At 35.4% G+C, this 19,376-nt stretch overlaps 1 protein-coding gene across 6 annotated transcripts in view; it reads left to right on the top strand.

The window, feature by feature from the left end:
- Positions 1-8,555, top strand: part of XPO4 (exportin 4) — a 130,518-nt gene extending 121,963 nt beyond the window's left edge. For all 6 annotated transcript variants that reach the window (XM_072611693.1, XM_072611692.1, XM_072611694.1 and 3 more), the window contains 5 exons: positions 2,043-2,161; positions 2,704-2,834; positions 3,761-3,878; positions 4,661-4,753; positions 8,333-8,555. In XM_072611693.1, the coding sequence (XP_072467794.1) occupies positions 2,043-2,161; positions 2,704-2,834; positions 3,761-3,878; positions 4,661-4,753; positions 8,333-8,530 (659 nt within the window). In that variant the 3' untranslated portion in view covers positions 8,531-8,555. The remainder of the gene's footprint in view (positions 1-2,042; positions 2,162-2,703; positions 2,835-3,760; positions 3,879-4,660; positions 4,754-8,332) is intronic.
- The last annotated feature ends 10,821 nt before the right edge of the window (positions 8,556-19,376 follow it).

Here is a 19,376-nt window from a genome sequence, read left to right as displayed (position 1 = left end):
TCCATTTTCTCTATATTTGAGATCAGTTCAGTGGTTCCCAATCCTTTTGTGTGTAAGAGCCCCCTTCTAGATGTAAAAAAATTGGCATAAGAAAAAAATTAATATTAAAAAATCCATGATAGTTCCATTCTTAGCATCTTTTGACTAAGAAAATAATTGGTGTAGTGGATATAGAGATGGGCCTGGAGTCAAGAAGACCCAAGTTCAAGTCCTGTCTGAGACAAATGCTGTGACCTTGGACAAGTCACTTGTTTGCCTCAGTTCCCCCAACTCTAAAATGGAGATAATAATATCACCTAGATCCTAAGATTATTGTAGGGATAAATGAGAGATTTGAAAAGCACTTTGCAAACCTTAAAGCATCGTATAAATACTAGCTATTAAAATTATTGGAGTCGTGGTTGGTCATTGTGTTGTTCAGAGTTCCTGAGTTTTTTGCTGTTTGTTGTCCTTACATTGTTGTTACATAAATTGTTCTCTTGGTTCTGCTTACTTAATTCTGCATCAGAACTCAGGAATGCTCTTAAATGAATTTTACTATCAATAATAGCATCTATTCAACATCTGAAAAATAGTAATACATAAATTCATGACATTCAGTCTGTTTGTTTAGTGCTGATCATTTTGTTAACACTTACATAAAGATAAAAATGACATTGTTAGATGTATTGATGGTTTTAAAGACTATTTGGAGTGACTCCTGTCATTTATTTTGTATATTGGAAACTCCTGACATAATTCATTGGGCTGCTTTCATATGGGAAATCCAAATTAACGTTTGAAAATAATTTTTCATTCTTTTACCATTAGATTTCCTTTATCACTGTAAGAGTAGAAATCCCTTCAAGATGATGCATGCTATACTTACCATTTTATTATGCCATCTTAAAGTTTTCTGTTGAATGAATGAATGAATGTAAAAGATTTTATTAAGAGCTAACTATATGAAAAGTTCTAGGGATACAAGTAGAAAAGGAGAGAGTCACTGTTGTTAAGAAGCTTATGCTCTAACACGGAAGATAACACAGAGGTTTCACCAATAAATTAGGCAATAAAAGAATTAATACAGGAAAAATTCTACTAAATCCTATTAAAATTCTCTTATTCTAATTCTAAATTCTATTAAAAATTCATTTGACCTGTATCTGTGCCATTTTTTTCCTATAGCAAGGTTTATTTCCTCATATTTTTGCTCTGTCAAACTTTTGAGGGAATGTAATCATCTGCCTTAGCAAGTATGAAGTGCTTACCCCACTGGCACAAGGACAGAATTTATCTGATTTTAAATTCACTGACTTTTTTTTTCTGGTTTGGAGCATATTTTATTTTGAAATTTATTTTAACCTAATTTTTTGAGGGTTTTTTATTTGGTTTCATTCTATTTTCATTTTCACATTTTCTCCCTCCCCTCCTACCCATTGAGAGAGTAAGGAAAGTAAAGCCCATTATGAATATTTATAGTTATGCAAAACAAATGCCTACATTAGTTTAATCCAAAAAAAAAAGAAGAAGGGAAAGAAAATATCCCTTGATGTGCACCCTTGAGACTATCATTTTTCTATCCGGAGGTAGATGGCATGTTCAGTCATGATTCCTTTGGAATTGTGGTTGGTCATTGTGTTGTTCAGAGTGCCTTAGTTTTTCTGTGTTTGTTGTCTTTACTATATTGTTGTTATATAAATTGTTCTCTTGATTTTGCTTACTTTACTCTGCATCAGTTGATGTAAGTCTTGTCATGTTTTTCTGAAATTATTCCCTTCATCATTTCTCAGAACACATAGTATTCCATTGCATTCATATACTATAACTTGTTAAGCCATTCCCTAATTGATGATTTTCCCCCTTAGTTTTTCTTTCCTACCACAAAAAGCAGTTCTAAGTATTTTTATACCTGTGAGTTCTTTTTCTTTTATCTCTTTGGGATATAGACCTAGCAGCAATATCTCTTAGTCAAAGGGTATGCATGGTATTTTAACATAATTTTGTAAAGTTCTGATTTTTGATGATATTACTCTAAAGTTTTGTTACTTTCATTTTAATAGATGAAGTATTTAGAGGACATGAGCCAGGACAAGCAGCAAACAGATCAGTGTCAGCAGCAGATGTTGTTTTATATGGAGTAAACCTAATTTTGCCTTTGATGTCCCAAGATCTTTTAAAGGTAATTGAACAAAAACATGGCAATCAAAAATAATTATTTGTAAATTTTGAAGTTGTTACATAAAAATTATACCAGTATTCTTATGTATGAAGGTGATGCTAGATGAAAGTAAAGTTTCTTATTAAAAAAAAATGCTTTATTATCATTGACTGTATCCTTGTCATCTTTCCACCCCACTCCCAAATTTATCTCCAACCCACCCACTCAGACCTTCAGTTAAACCTTTTAGTAACCCTAGTGGTCTGGAATAGCTTGTTGCGTTCAAATAAGGCTATGCTAAGTAAGGATCTGTCCTTGTGGTATAACTGAGGTTTCTATGATTATCACGCCCCTCTCTTCTCATTGTTTTTCCTTCTATTAGCTTCTTTCAAAATATCTTGATGTGAAAACATATCATTGCTCTTATTTGTTTAGGTATTATTCCTTTTAAATCCCCAAATCTAGAACCTTGAGGATCTTGTCTTTTTGAATTGTTTTGGTGGGATTAAAAATTAATACCAGAGATAAGACATAATATTTGTAATAATGTGCTTCTTTGACAGTTTCCAACCCTTTGTAATCAGTACTACAAGTTAATTACATTTATCTGTGAGATCTTTCCTGAGAAAATTCCACAGCTTCCTGAGGATCTATTTAAGAGTCTGATGTACTCTCTAGAATTGGGAATGACATCGTATCCTTTAAATGAATGAGCATTTGTATAACTTCACATTTTGGACAGAGGATAATATATTTGAGATTTTTATTCTCCTTCACTTTTGTTTTCTCCAAAACGATTGTACTTTCTAAACTATTTTCATAACTATTTTCATTTTGCTAGACTGTAAGTAATTTACCACACTCTAACCTCCTCTTACAGAATTATTCCATAATCATTTGGGCTTATGTCCCCAAGTGATTCCTGAATTAAGTCTCCGTTTATAACAGACACTCGTCCTGTGTCACTGGTATGGGACCAGAGTATTGATTTCTTGTGTCACTGCCAATGGACTGTCCCTGATGATAGAATACTATATTCTTTCATCTGTTGTATGTGTTAGAAATGAGCTGTTAACTATAGCAGTTCCTAAAACTTAAGTAAGTCATCTCAACATGACTTTCCTTTCTTTTTTCTTAAATGCCAGGTAGTAGAACCCTACTCTTACAAGTCATCGTAGCAAGGAGTTCTTGAAGACTATTCTAGTGGAGTTCAAACTCCAGCAAGTTCATACTCTGAACTGGAAAGGTTTCAGTTACAAATTCAACCATAAATTGTTTCTCTCTTCTCTAAGAACCAGCCTCACTAAGTTTGGGACTTATTACTAAATGTTTGTCTACAAAATGATAAAATGTTTTTAGTCACTACAGCTACTGAAACTATGTACATATAATATTATACTCTGCCTCAGTGTAAAGTATGCCCAAATTGATTAAATTGCAGATCTCTGAAAACCACAGAGGTTAAGATGCTTGATTATCTATATTCATAGTTAGAAAAGCTGTCGCCAGACTCAGTAGTTACAATTTTTCTATTGCTGTTAAAAAATTCATTTAATGATAAATTGAGTACGCCAACAAAAACGATATAAATCTGTTTTATTCTTTGACCCTTATGATTAGAATGAGTTCTGAGGTTTGCCAGCTTTGCCTGGAAGCCTTGACTCCATTAGCTGAACAGTGTGCAAAAGCACAAGAAACAGATTCACCACTCTTTCTAGCAACAAGGCACTTTCTTAAGGTAAGTGATTGGGATGGACTGTTGCAAAATCTTGTGATGATTTCAGATAGTTCTTATTTCTAACTTAAAGTTCTTTAAGAATGTAAAAATTACGTAAAAATCTTTTTGTGAATTTACAAATTACTATGTGTTATATTGTGAAGGATAAAAAATTGCTGCTAATTTGGTAAAGTTAAGGCACACATGAGGGGCATTAAGGCCTAGTGGATAGAGAGCTAATCTTGCAGTCAGGAAAACCTTGATTCAAGTCCCACTACTGATAGATACTGACTCTGTGACCCTGGGCAAGTCCCTTAACCAATCTCTCAGTGTCCCCAGTATACTCTCTGTGGATGTATGTTGTAGAGCAGGTGCCAGTCTTCACTGGTAGAGAAAGTTCCCAGTCACCCACCCTAAGCCCCAAAGATTTTTCTATAACAATGAAATCACAGGTCTAGCCCAGAAAAAGAGCTTTTATTGAATTCTTTCAACAACTTTATTTTGAAATTTGAAAATTAACCAACAACTGTTAGGAAATTTTATAATTCTATAAACAGCATTATGCCTTACAATTTTAAATATTGATGATATATTATTAATTCATAGATATTAAACAATACTTCTATAAATGTTGTAATTGACTTGGTAAATTTTTAACAATTTTTTTTCTCATTTTTAAAATCAATAGATATGGGAAGGATGATTGAGTAGGTTTGTGAGTCCCATCTTTCTACCTTGATTTTTCAGAATAAATAATATGACAGTGTGCTCTTTAAGAACTTTCATTTGTTGTATGATTTCAGCTGGTCTTTGATATGCTGGTATTGCAAAAACACAACACAGAGATGACAACTGCAGCAGGCGAAGCATTCTATACATTAGTATGTTTGCATCAGGTATTACATGTTTATTGTTTTTATTATTATTTCATGTTTCAGAGGTGAAATCATTTTATAAATATTCTGGCTGTTGTGTGTGTTAACTAGGATTGATCTGACAAATCAGCAAGCTTTTATTAATTGCCCACTATCTGCCAAGCACCAAGTTCTGAACCAAAAAAAAGGCAAATCTACATTTTGGCTTATATATAAAAATAACATGGGAGACCTATTATAATTTGTCCAGAGAAACTGTCAGAGAACCCTTTGGGCTTCAGCTAACTGTTTTGTTTCAGGGAGTACTAAACTGTTTTTCTGTTTGCTTTTCACAGTGTGGTTATCTGGTATTGATCACCCCATTTATACTAATATTTATTTCTAGCAGTTAGATTAGGGTTATGTAAGCAAGATTTTTGAGACTTCAGTCATTCTTCATACAAGATTATGTATAAAAAGATTACTTGCCAGTAGTTTTGATATTATGAGTAGTCTGTTCAAAAACGTTCTATTGCTAAATGCTTTGGATTTGATATCAGTCTGGCCACCATAGTGCTTACTCCCTCATCAACCTTAATTTTGCTTCCCATAAAGATGAAATCATATAATTATATAGCTTGAAAGGATTTAATCTAGTCCTCTCATTTTATAGACTGAGAAAACTGAGACCCCCGCCACAAAATAAGGGGACTTGCCACAGGTCAATGCTAGTGACAGACCAAGGACTAGAACCTGATTTCTTGACTCTTAACTGATATTTTTTGTACTATCTGCTGCTGCCTTTCTACATCAATATAAAATTTTGTCATTTGCAGTTAGTAAGCAGTCAGTGCAGCGTCTCTTTTGAAAGCATTATGAATAATCTGAACTGAGTCTTAAAGGAAATGAGGAATTCTATGAGACAAGGATGAGATGAGAATGCATTCCAGGCATAGAGGCCAGTTCAAAGGCAGGGAGATGGGAAGGAGAGAGGGAGTGTCATATGTGCAGGGAACAGCAATTAGATAGTTTGGCTAGACCAAAGAGCAGATGTTATTAACATTTTTTATATTATGGACCCCTTTGATTGTGTAGTGATGCCACTGAACCCTTTCTTAGAGTAATGTTTTAAAGTACCCCAAATTAAATACATAGGATTACAAAGGAAACCATTTATATTGAAATACCATTATCAAAATGTTTAAAAATGGAGTTAATGGACCCCATATTAAGAACTCCTATTATTGTATGAGGGAAGGGGGGAGTAATGTATTATGAGGCTAAAAGGTAAGTTGTAAATGGCTTTAAATGCCAAACAGAGAAGTTTATGTTTGATCCTAGAATCAATAGTGAACCATTGGAGTTTATTGAGTAGAGAAGTGAGATAGTCCTTATGCACTTAAGGAACATCACTTTTGTAAGTGTGTGGAAGATAGATTGGAGTGGGTAGAGACTTGAGGTTAGGAGGCCATTGCAGTAGTCTAGGCGAGGAACAATGATGAACTGAGGTGAAGTGAGTATGTGAGTGTGAGATACTTGAGTAGTGAGAAGGGCATGGATGTCGGATATTATGGAGATAGAAAAGGCAAGAATTGGCAACTGATGAAACATTTAAGATGAAGAGGAATGAAAAGTCAAGGATAATGCTGAAATTATAAACCTAGGAAACTGTAATGATGTTGGTGCTGTTGGCAGATCAGAAATAGGGAAGTTCAGTTCTAACAGCATCCTATTTGAAATGTCCTGTATTGGGTGATATAAGACTGGGCTCAGGAAAGAGAACGGGACCAGATGGATAGATGTTGGAGGAGGGATTATAATTCAGCCCATCAGAGCCAGGTGAGAGTGTATAGAGAGAAAAGAGAACAAGGCCCAGTAGAGAGTCTTGAGGTACTTCCACATTAGGTAGTGGTGTAGATGTTTAGCCAGCATAGGAGACAGAAGAGAATGATCATGCAGGAGGAGAAAAGCCCCAGGAAGCAGTGTCTGTTTAGGAGAGAGTGTCAGCAGTATCAGGTGCTTCAGCCAAGTCGAGAAGAATGGAGACAGAGAAACTATGTATTTTTCAAACTTTAAAACATTACATATATCGTCTATTATTATTTACCCAGAGAGTTGTGACAGTTATGGAAGGTCTAGGAAATAGCCCTAGTATAATAACCTTAAATGTCATTTAGTGTATTCATTACATGACGTTTTGCTTTCCCTATACTGAAGATTTTACAGTGCGTTTCCCCTGCACCTTGTTTTTTTGTTTTTATTGAGCTATGATCTTCCATAATTTTGAACTTTAATTCTCATTTAAAATGTACTGTTCTTGAAGGCAGTCATCACCCTCTCTTCCCCATTCTTTTATCCAGAGTTGACTAACCTCTAGTTTACATTCTTTATCTCCTCGGTTAATTCAGCAGCTGGCTGAATTGTATTTGTTCTCTCTGCCCTTACCTTACTTTCATTCTCAGGGACTTTATTATTTACATTAGCAATTTGTCCAAACAATTCCTCAACTCCACTGACTCCCTTACTTATTTTTCTTTTGCTGTACCTTGACATGACCACAATGTACACCCTGAATTTATATTTTCAAAGGGGTTTCCTCACAATAACTCTACAAGGTAGGATTCCAGTCATTCTTTTAAAGGGGAAAAAACTTAGACTCAGAGAAAGATTAAATGAATTGCCTATGGTCTTATTGCTAAAAAATGGAAGAATCAAGACCTCATACTGAGGTCATTTGTCTCCCATATCCAAGATCCTGGAATTATCTTTAACTTTTCTTCTGCATTCTTCTCATGACCTGTCAGTTAACTTACTATACTTATCCCCTCTCCACTGTGTCAGTTTCCACCTCTGTTCTCCAGGACAGCATTATTATGTGCTTGGATATGGCAGTAACTACTTTTAACAGGTCTTCCTGCACTCTTTCTTCCCTCTCCAAACAGTCCATCACTTTTCTGGCAGCTTTGTCTTGTGTAGGCATAAAGCACTTCTCTGCTCGGAACCCTTCCAGGGCTCTCTGTTGCTTCCAAAAAAGCTCAAACTCCTTAGTAGCCTAGTAAATAGGACTCTCCACACTCTGACTTTACTTCTATCATCTTCCTCCCTTCTGCTTCATAATAGAGAGGCCTTTGGTCTTAGAATTAGGAAGATCTGAGTTTGAATTCTGCCTCAGACACTTATTAGCTGTGTAACCCTGGACAAGTCAGTTCACCTCTATCAGCCTTAATTTCTTTCTTTAAAATGGAAATGACTGCAGCAAATTAAAGTTTATAGAATGCTTTCCACACTCATCACCTCAGAGTGATGGACTGGACAAATGGAATTATCTCCATTTTGTGTATAGGGCTTAACTGTATCTTTGTTTTCATGCTAAATAAACAAACTACTATAATTTCAGTAAATTGTTTTCCAAGGACAAAGTACATTTGATAAATATAAGTTGTTAGCAGTGATAACCTGGAGAATATAATATTTAAAGTCACATACATACATACATACACACAGTATTCAAAGTTATTATATACACACACACACATATAATAGTTTTTAAAGTCTTATAAAACCATGTTTTCCTCTCTCAGTTACCATATTTGTATATTTACTGCATTGTTTCTTTATTAGGCTGAATACTCAGAATTGGTTGAAACTTTACTGTCAAGTCAGCAAGACCCAGTCATTTACCAGAGATTAGCAGATGCCTTCAACAAACTTACTGCAAGCAGCACTCCTCCCACGCTGGATCGTAAACAGAAGATGGCCTTCCTAAAGAGTTTAGAAGAATTTATGGCAAATGTTGGTGGTCTCCTTTGTGTAAAATAAACAACAAAACTATATGCTCAATTTAGACCCTTTCTGCAAAATGCACTGAAATGCTGAAAGTTGACTAAGTCTTGTTCCTGTTTCTGGGTTCTTTGGCCATTTTGGATTTTGAAGAGCCTGAAAGTTTGTTATATAATTCAGTGACACAGGAGAGGTCAACTTCGAATCAGCTTCTGCTATTATGTGTTAGCCACAATCTGTCATGTGTGTTGTAGAGAATGAATGGCAATTTGAAATTTTCAAAAATGAAATTCCATATATGTGCAAACAGATATGGCACCATGAAATATATATTCAGTGCCTTTTTCCCCGTTTGTCTAAATATAGATGGCCAGATAAAGGTTAGAATTTTTGTTAATGAAAATATTTTAGATGGAGTATTCTGTAGACATTCAAAACTCTACATGGTTTTGCTGTTGTAAGCTTTATTTTTTCCTCTCTGAAGATTGAGTTCATGATCCAGTGGGAAAAAAACAAACATCACCAAATGTTGGGCTTATTTTTTAATTTCTGTATTTTATTTGTTTTGTTTTTCTACGTCAACCCAGTGTTACAGGTTTATGTAATACAGGTTTTTATTTCTGGTGCCTGAGATTCAGGAGGAAAAAAGCTGTATGTTTTGTTCCCTAAAAAGAACTTTAGGAACTGTAGCCATTTCATTGCCTTAATTTTTAAAAAGGAATACAAAAAGAGCAGGCATTTTGGTAAAAATGCACGTTTTGATGCTTCAACAATTGGTTTAGGTTGTTAGCTGCTGTCTCCCTATTTCCCCTTTTGAATAGTATGTATTTCTGTAAACATGAGTCAATGAAAGGTTCATGTGTAGTCTATTTAAAGTTTGTTTTAATCCAACAACATTGCACACAGCTGTAACAATCTACACTGAATAGTTTGCTTAAGCAATAACATTCAAAGGATGTAAATTATTGATTTATACAAACTATATTTTAAGTTGGGGCATTAGGGGCAATAATTATGCTAGACTGGGATGTCATACTCATTTCATCAGGAGCCACGTAAATTTGATTTCAAAGGTAAAAAATACACTGTTAGATGCTCCATTATTTCCCACTTAGGTTTCGCAATCAGGGACTTGCTTTCTAGTGCTACCATCCTCTTTTAGTTCTCTGTGCCAGCTTAAATGATGAAAATAACCATGTTTTAACAAGCCACAAGCATACTGAACACAGTCTGACCTACAATCAGAATATAGCAAATGAGAGGATAGACTGTACAGTGCTGTGCTATGAGTACAGTCACAGGTTTTGGTAGGGAGGGGTGAATTTGTCCTTCCACTATGTTCTTGACACTTGTATGCTGTGGAATATTTTATGTATAACATATCCACTTTTTACTCAGTTGCATGTAGCATCACATTTGTAACTCTGTGCCATCTCCATTTCATCTCAAGACAGTCAGCTAATCTCTAGGATCTAAATTCTATCCAACCCATGCACCTGACATTACATATGAATTCAAGGGCAAAGTGCCATCACTCTTTTGAGATACCTTTCTCTTAACTTGATCCATTATTAAATAAAAGCTGGGCTGGAGCAAACCTATGTTATAGACTGTTAACATAAATCTTTTTTAGAAAAAATATTCAATTGATATGGCATCTTTCCATATCTTAAAAATATTTTCAATAAGACTTATTAAAATGTGAAGCTATTTTTAGATTTCCTAAAATCCCATTTTCATCCTTCAGAATGTTAGATTGTTGCTATATACATCAGTATCCACCTTATTTTGCATTGGTTTTCCATTTTTTTTTAACTAATGGACTAGTTTTCCCCCTTCTTGGGCTCAGTAGTTATAGAGATGTGTGCGTCCATCCCTTTGCAAAGGGTACTGCAACGGAGTCTATTGCTTTAGTAGTTTGGCTGGCAGGGGCAGGAATGAAAATCAAGTTGGAGAAAGAATGAACAGTAATTTGGTTTGTGAGAAACATTTTAATGAATAAATGGCAATTGGCATTCACACTTAGTAAACTGCCTACCAGGATTGTAGTATCTTTACCAAATATGCCAAGGCTATTCATATTAGTGCAATTTTGTGGGCAGATTTTGAATAAAATAACATTTGCTTTATATTGGACCAAATCAAACTTAAGAGAATTAAAATGTAATAATGTCAGGTGGGGGGGAAAGTAGCAAGTGAGGATGCTAATTAACACACTAAAACAGCTAAACTTTGTTCAGAGCTATGTTTGTTTTGTGAGTGGGTTTTTGTGTGCGTGCGTGTGTGTGCGTGCATGTGTGTCTGTTTACTGTGTGATTTGAGTTCTTGCCCAGTGAGTATCAAGAACACTGTCTTATTCCAATAAGTTGACTTTCCTGTTGTAAGTGACTACCTGTTAAATTTTCAAGGATTTTTAAAAAAAGAAACACCTTTTTACCCCTTTATATACATTTGTTAAAGGGACACTGTCAAGTATTTTATCTCTAGGGTGTGGGTGTGTGTGGGTGTGTGTCTGTGTCTGGGTGTGGGTACGTAAATTTCTGCTCTTTGTATATCTTTCAGCCTCAGAGTTTTCCTTTCAGCTTTGTCCTTTGTTGATTCAGCTATTCATTTCCTTTTCTTTGTTTGTTTGCCTGTTTGTTTCCCAAAGCAAAATCAGGTTGTCGTTGGTTAGTTTTTGTATTTATGAAGTAATGTTAAAAACGGTGTCATCATAGTTCTAACAAAAAAGGTTGACTTTGTTACTATGCTACTTCTCCTGGTGGATGACTGCTTCTTCAAATGTATTTACTCAATAGTGTCCTTTTCATTGCAATTATTGGGCTCTTCCTGCTATCCCTAAAATCTTTTTTGGATACATGGCATGTTAACATCACTCCATTGAGTTTCACCTGCTGTGAATTTGATTTTTTTTTTTTTAAGAAAAAAGATTTGCAGTTTTTCTTAGAAAAAAAGATTTGCAGTTTTTCTTAGAAGTTTATAGAATTCAGTCTTGTTTAATTGTATACCATGTATCTGATTGTATAACATTTCTTTATTCAGATGAGATATTTATTACTCTAAAAAAAATTCCTGCATCATCCCTTTTTTATAGTCAAGAATCTGAGTGATTCCTTCCCCTGTCCAAAAATTTTCAATATTCCCATCCACTGTTCTTAGTTTTCTTAATCCATTGACCTAACTAAATATCAGGTTTTCATTTTTTCCTTCCACATTGTCTTATCTCTGTTGCTACTTGTATGAACTCAAGCACCAAAAGGAAACCACTACAATATTTAAGGATTTTAAGACTGAGTATCATTGTGGAACAAAGAGCCTATCATTTGAAAATTTTTTTAAAAAAGTTTTCTTCAATTAGAAAATTATTGATGGTCTTTTTGCAGCTTTTACCACTAAAAGTAGTTGTGTCATCAGGTGGTCTTAGCTGTTTCTATCAGTTACTTACAGAATGTGAGAGAATGAAGTTTTTTTATTCAGAAGTAACCTTAGTACTTACTCTCATATCCTACTAAATCAGAGAATAAAGAATTTGGTCCTGAGGTGTTTTTTCTTTGTTTTTGTTTTTTGCCTTACTTAGTAAGTTACAAAATTGTGAAAACTATTTAGCTACATAAGAGTATGATAATGTTTGAAATTATTTTTAAATCGGAGATGTGTGGATATTCTGTGATTTGGTTCAAATCCTTTTCTGAGTTTAACCATTTTCTCTCAACAAAAAAAATTAAGTGTATTGTGTTTGGAGTTTTAAATTGGACCTACTCTTTAAAAGTTGATATGAATACTATGGTTAAAGCTAAAGTTCAACACATCTTGACTATTTAAGAAATGTAAAAGGTGCCAGATTGATTGTAATGCTAACTGATGGGGCATCTCTAATGATACATTTTGTGTGGCCCAGGCACTGGTGTAAACTTTTCATTCACTCTATTCTAATAATGTAAATCAAGTCTCTTTTGGAGAGGAGGGATGTGAGGTAATAAGAAATGTTTTTGGCCTCTAGGTCTATTTATTTCTGAACTGTTTTCTAAAGACTATAGCAGAGTGACTCTGGTGATGGTTCTTTTGTAGAGGTTAAGAGAGTGTGGTATGCACATTAATCTCCTAGGACTGACGCCACAATTCATTTTGTTCTTGAACAGTTAACAGCTGCTTAACCACAGGGTCTTTTGTGGTTTGTTAATTATCCAATCATCAGAGGCACTTACCCATTCCTTTGTCCCTCCCCTAACACCATTCCTCATTCCTGTCTGTAAAATGAGGCTTTAGTTTCTTTCCCTATCAGTCTTCATTCCTAGCACCTTTAGCTGTTAGGAGCTGCTATTGTGTACTAATAGCTAATTTTCTAGCCTAAAATTAAATACCACATCTGCACTAGATACCCATCAAGAGAGTCTGACCCAAATGTGTTCGGAGTACAGACCTTCTGGTATACTGTACTGCATAAAATTAGGACAAATTACAAATTCTGGTATTGTGATTTGGTTCTCTGTACAAAGAAAGGCTCCATGCAGTGAATTTGTGGTTTTATGGTCACAAAATGTTGGCACTGCTACCGTATAGCACGTGTAAATTTTTAAAAATTTATAAATATTAAAATTTTAAACATATACAAAGACTTTTTCTTTTTTTTTTTTTTTTGGAGACCCAGGGACAAATATACTATGTTTAAATATTTACCTCTATTGAGCATAATTGATGAAGGCATAAAAGTTGCATTCACTTTTTAAAAAGATGCTGCATTAAGACTTTAGGAAATAAATCAAGGCTATGTAATTGAGCCAGTTACAAGCTGAATATCAAACTGATGAAATTCTGTTTGTATTTTTTTAATCCATATATGGGGGTTAAAAATGTCTTTTTCACTAAATATTTTTATTACATTTTTGTTTTGACCATGTGTGATTTATTTGTGTTCTTGGGTATTGTCCAGGCTCTTATGAAACTTGTGAAATCATATCGGCTATTTAACCATCATAGAAAGAGTAAAAATGGAAGAATTCATTTCACATTTACAAAATAATTTTAAATTGGTTATTAATTGATTTACATCAATAAGACAAAATACACATTTGCTCCCTTTGGGAGAACCTTTAGACCCCATGTAAAATAAAATTCCATCGTCTTCCCCAAACGTCTCCCCCTAAAATTAGTTTTGATGGTAAACTATGGTGGTTGTACTTAGAATATTCAACAAGAACATAGCCAGCCCCTGGTCTTAGAAACATGGTTCATTTTGGTAATAAACTTAGTTCTTTTGTCAGATTTTTGACAATCAGATTTATATTCACCTTTGGGTTAATAGTAACTTTTGGGGGGCTTTGAAATATTTTTATAATCTAGGCATTCAGTAGGAAAAAAGGAGAATTCTACAGTATAGAATCACTGATTCCTATAAATTAATGTCCATCTTTCACTGCCCAAGTTAAAGAACAGAATGTATTACCTGGAAAAAGTTGTTTCTAAGAGTAAGGAACAACATGATGTAATGGAAAAAAGTTTGAACTGAGTCAGTGAACCTGAGTTTTAATTCACTGTGTGTTATCCATGGTGCAGGCCTCAACTTGCTTTTCTATAATACTGAGAGGTTTGGATAGAGTAACTTTTAACTAGATGTAACATTCTGAAATACTCTTTGAGGGTGAGAATTTGGGATACTTCATATTGAAACAGTGATTTTGTAAAATTTTATTGCACACCTACTACAGTGTGGTAGGCAGTGTAGATGTTACATATAGACATTCCTGCCCTCACTTGGGAATCTTGTACTAGAGTGTTATACTGGTAAGGTACAATGTGATAGTATGTTAGGAGAGGTATTAAGTGCTTTATTAGTTCATTGGAAGGAAAGATTATTTGGGGGGGTTGTCAAAGAAGACAATGGAAAAAAGGCATTTTAGTTGAATTTTGTATGTGTAAGAATTGGACAAATGGTGGACATTCAGAAGTTTGGGAGGAAGCAGGAATATACAGTAGAAAGACTGTTGGATTTAAAGTCAAAGGACATAAGTTCAAATGCTGTTTAACACTATTTTAGTCCTTTGTGACCACTGGCAAGTCACAGCTTCACTAGGTTTCATGCTCCCTCACTTGGAAAATGAGAGGGATTAAATTAGCAATTGCTGTTTCCTTCCAACTGTAATAATGAATAGTTTGCAGAGTATGACATGGAGTATTGGACTTTAAGTCTGGAAAGGCAGGGGGAAGATACTTAGCTAAGAAGTTTGCACCTTATTCTTCTGTAGCTAACCAGGAGCCATTAAAGATGATCCTATGAGGTGTCCTTTTTGCTTATATTTGTATCCCCAACACTTAGTGTACAGTGCCTTTGCACTACAGTAAATATGCTTATGGCAAACCCCTAACATGCCGCTTTTCTGCCTTGCTTAATAAGACCTATTATTGAAGAAGTCATTTGTCAGCACCGTGCAGGCCATTTGGGATATGGAAGCAGGAAGCACAAGCTGGAAGGCTATTGTAGTAGCCTTGTTGAAAGGTCATGACTTTGGATAGGAAAAGTGGGATGCAAGAAATGGCTTGGAAAGAAAACAGCTTGAGAGAAAGATTGTGAGTTCTGTTGGAGACATAGGCCCATTGATCTTTGAACTCTCGAGCCCCTTGATTTTACAGATAAAGATGATGCAGCCCAGGGAGTTTTAGTGCCTTACCAAAAGTCACACAAGTATTGTGTCATGGGGTCTGATCCCAGTCTTCTAACTCCAGCTCCAGGGCTTATTTAGTTTGAAGTGCCAATAGTACACTTTGGTGGAAATATTCAGGAGACATTGGAAATGGTGTCAAGTTAGATGTTGGAGATTTAGGAGTTGTCTGCATCAAGGTTGAAGCCAAAGTGCAGATGAAATTACCACGGGAAAAAGTGGGGAGAAGGTAAGCATCTGAAGGGGTACAAGGAACAAGAAATAGAGAAAGGGTAACCAGGAGAAGTCAAGGAAGAGAGAAGGATTTCAGAAAAGGCATATCAAATGCAGATGAGAGATCCAGGAAGAAAATTGTTAGTAAAAGTGATTTTAATAAAAACTCACTGCTTTAGATCTTATAAGATCACTCATGATGTGTGGTGAAATACAAAATGAAAAACCACTATTAGGCAAAGCTGTTTTTGCAATGGGGTTAGCATGAATTATAAGAATCAGGGAATTAATCCTTTGATAAATTAGTCTGTAAGAAAAAGGGGATGAAGGAAGCTGGAGGAAGTAAAAGGACAAATATGTGTGTGTGTACATATATATATAAATTTTAAAGGATTAGATTGTTTGCAGGCAAAGAGTAAAGAGCTAGTGGAGAAGGGTTAGGCTGAAAAAATGTAAAAAAGTAATGATTAAATGACAGATGGATTTAGGTACCAAAAATGCAGGAGATTATGGGATGAGAATATAAGTGAAAAGGTTAATCCAAAAAGCACACATTGAATCATAAAATGTTAGAGTTGGAAAGGGATTTAAAAGTCAGGAGTGGGAAAAAGAGGTGAGGTGAAGAGAAATTTTGGTTTGGAGGAGAAACAATTTGAGTAACTCATCCTAAAAGAGGGTACAATTTTTAAAAAATGCTTTTCGTTGGAAATGGCAATTTTTTTTACATGTAATTAGAAAAAAACAAAATGATAAAACTAAATAAATGTAGGCACATAGGCAAAAAAGGAAAAAAGAAATGACAACTATTTTTAGGTTATTCTAACGACTCCAGGACTACAGCATGAAAAATAGCAATTAAATCAGCATAGTATAGCAAGTAGAGGTATCCAGCTTCTTGTCCCAAGCCTACTACTAGCTATGTGATCTTGGGCAGGGTCATTTAGCTTTTCTAAGCCTCAGGTTCCTACCTCATTAAGGAAGTTGAACTAATTAATCTCTGTTTTTCAGCTCTTATTCTATAATCATGAGCAAATAGGGAGCTGACAACATTGATTTATGAAAGAAGTCTTTACCATTTTCTTAAATAAAAGCATCTTCTATTAAACCTAAGGACCTAGATGGGGTTTTGCATGGTGTGACAGTTCAAATTGTCAGTTTTGCCATTTATTTTAAATGTTAAGGTAAATAATGTAAAAAGTTGGTGATATTCCTTAAAATTAAATGAGAAATACTACAAATGGAAATTGCACACAGTACAACAAACTCATGATGACTCGATGAACAGTCTTATTTAGGGCTGTTATTGTAAAACAAGGTACAATGGATAGAGCCTCAGACACTTGGTAATTGTGTGACTCTGGGCAACACTTTGCCTCTGTAAAATGAGCTGGAGAAGAAAATGGCAAACCACTCCAGTATATTTGCCAAGAAAACCCCAAATGGGGTAGTGAAGAGTTGGACACGAATGAAATGACTCAACAACAAATGTAAAAACTTTTTACCAGCTGTTTATCTACAATATTGTGAGTTACATCCATATTATTTCCTTAAATTGATAGATGTTGATTGAAACTGCAGCAAAAAGCCTATGCCTACTAACCATTATGCTAACTATATATGCAATTCAAATTTTGTTCTATATTTTGACATGACAGTGTAAAAAAAAGCCTTTGGCTTGGAGCCAGAACCTGCTTTGACTTTCCACTTCTGCAGCCTTATACTTTGGTGTAGGTGCCATGTAAACAGTAGACCTCCCTGAGGAATGCAGTTTTATGGTGTTTTTAATGATATTCTTAATCTAATGATGGTATTTAGCCAACTACCATCAGTGAAAAAACACAAGAATCATCAAGAATTGGCTATATTCTGTTAGTCTTTTATCTTTAATACCTGTTTTAAAAAATATTCAGTTAGCAAGGGTCTATGGCTAAAAAGTTAGGGCTTATTGGAAAAAAATCATTTTTAAAATGAATTCTCTAATTTCCAAATAAGCCCCATCTATGCCAATTTGGGGACAGTACAAATAAAAAAAGGAGGGGAAATCTATTTATGATTAGGTACACTGTAGTTAAGAAAGCAGGTAAATCTGCAAACTACAAACCAGTGAGCTGAATTTCTATTACTTGCAAAATTCTGTAATATGTCATTAAAAGAATGATTTGTGGGCATTTATAAAGAGAAGTAGTAATCACTAAGTCAGTCACTTAGTCAAGTGGGAATCACTTATGCCCGTCTAAAAACTTAGGGATTTTTTGGTATTGGTATTTTTAATGAAATCTAAATGTTGATAAGAGACCCCATTAGCCAACTAGTCTGATGTATACCTTGCTTACAATCACCCCTACAGTATCCTCAACAAGAATTTCGTTCACCCTCTTCTTGAAAACCAATGAGGGAGAAAAACTCTTCCTCCTACCGCAGCCTGTTCTGCTTTTGGAGACTGCATTAAGGGTTAGGAAGGTTTTTCTCCCTTTATATCATCAAATTGCCTTTATTGCCAAGTGGAGCGTGGGTATTTCTCATGACAGCCTTTAAATACATGAAGATATTCATTTTGTTGTTCAGTAATGCTCATAATGGCATGTTCAACACGCATCTAACCATCCTGGCTGCCCTCTTCTAAACGTGTTCCAGCTTTCCTATTTGGCCTCTACTAAAATGTGATACCCAAACTGAATGTAATATTCTGGATATAGCCTGACCAGGGAAGACTAAAGGCCTCTAATTTGTTAAATCACCTCAAAGTTCTAGAACAGATAATTTGTAAACGCTAATGGGGATGATTATTAGAAACCAGGTAAGTTTCACAAAAGAAAAAAAGTTATACCAGACTAACCTACTGGTAATGTTGAGTCATTACAGTTGTGTCCAACTCTTTCTTGGCAGAGATACTGGAATGGTTTGCCATTTCCTTCTCCATCTTATTTTACATATGAGGAACACAAACGGTTAAATGATTCGCCCAGGGTCACAAGCTAGTTTGTGTCTGAGGTCAGATTTGAATTCATAAAGATGAGCCTTCTGACTCAAGGCCTAATAGTAATAGCCCCATTTTATTCCGCTGGGATCACCCCATCTATCCCTACAATATTTTGTCTAGTTTGTGGCACATCATTTTAATAAAGATGTTTACAGGTTGGACTGGATCCAGAAAAAGAACAGCAAGGGTATCCTGATCACGTGATTGAAAGAATCGGAAAATGTTTTATCAGACAGAACTTCCTAGAGAATGACAGCTGCCTTTAAATATTTGAAGGGCTGACAGTGAAAAAGGAGTGAGACGATTTGGTGTGACTCCAAAGGGCGGAATAACTAGGGTCTATGGGTGGAAGTTTCTGCTCAGTCCTTGTCCCTAGTAGTATTGTTGCAGTTTCATGATGTGCTGCAGGAGGTCACTGCAAAGAATTCAGCCAGATCACCTCTAATCCAAGTATAGGCATTTATTGAGGATTGATGCCCCTCAGAAGCAGGCTAGGTTCCAAGAGGAACTAGTGGCTTAGTAAAACAGGACAGTGTTATAGTGTAATGATGCTGATTACATAACAGAAATTATGAATATTAAAAAGGAAGTAGGGGTTTGTTAAAGGATTAGGTAATAGGGGAAGAGTCCTTTCTGTGGTTCGGTGGTCAAACATCCTGGTTGTGCTGCTTTCTGTTTGGCTAGCTATCCTGGTCCTGCCTGGTCAAGATTGATAGTTGGGTATTGTGGTCCTGTCTTGGGCTAAATGGATGATGTATTGTGGTTGAATACAAGATCACATCTGTTCAAATATGTGAATTGGCTCTAGGGGCAATGACTGTATTGAGTCTGGGGATAGCTTTACTAGGATTCCATCACTGCCCTCTCAAAGAGCTGGGACCCAAATTTCTTTGGGAAAAGGGATGAAGGTCTCAGCTTCTATAGCTTCTTCAGGCTGGCAAGGGGCTGTCCCTGTCTCAGCAAGTCCCCAGGAGAAGGCTGACTAGAATTGAGCATAGGCCACATCCGGGGGGGCTGATGGATAGGTGTGGGCTGG

This window comes from Notamacropus eugenii, chromosome 5 (assembly GCF_028372415.1).
Source record: "Notamacropus eugenii isolate mMacEug1 chromosome 5, mMacEug1.pri_v2, whole genome shotgun sequence".
NCBI classification, from domain to species: domain Eukaryota; kingdom Metazoa; phylum Chordata; class Mammalia; order Diprotodontia; family Macropodidae; genus Notamacropus; species Notamacropus eugenii.
The sequence above is the reverse complement of the archived record's forward strand: the minus strand, read 5'-3'. Positions and strand labels throughout refer to the sequence as shown.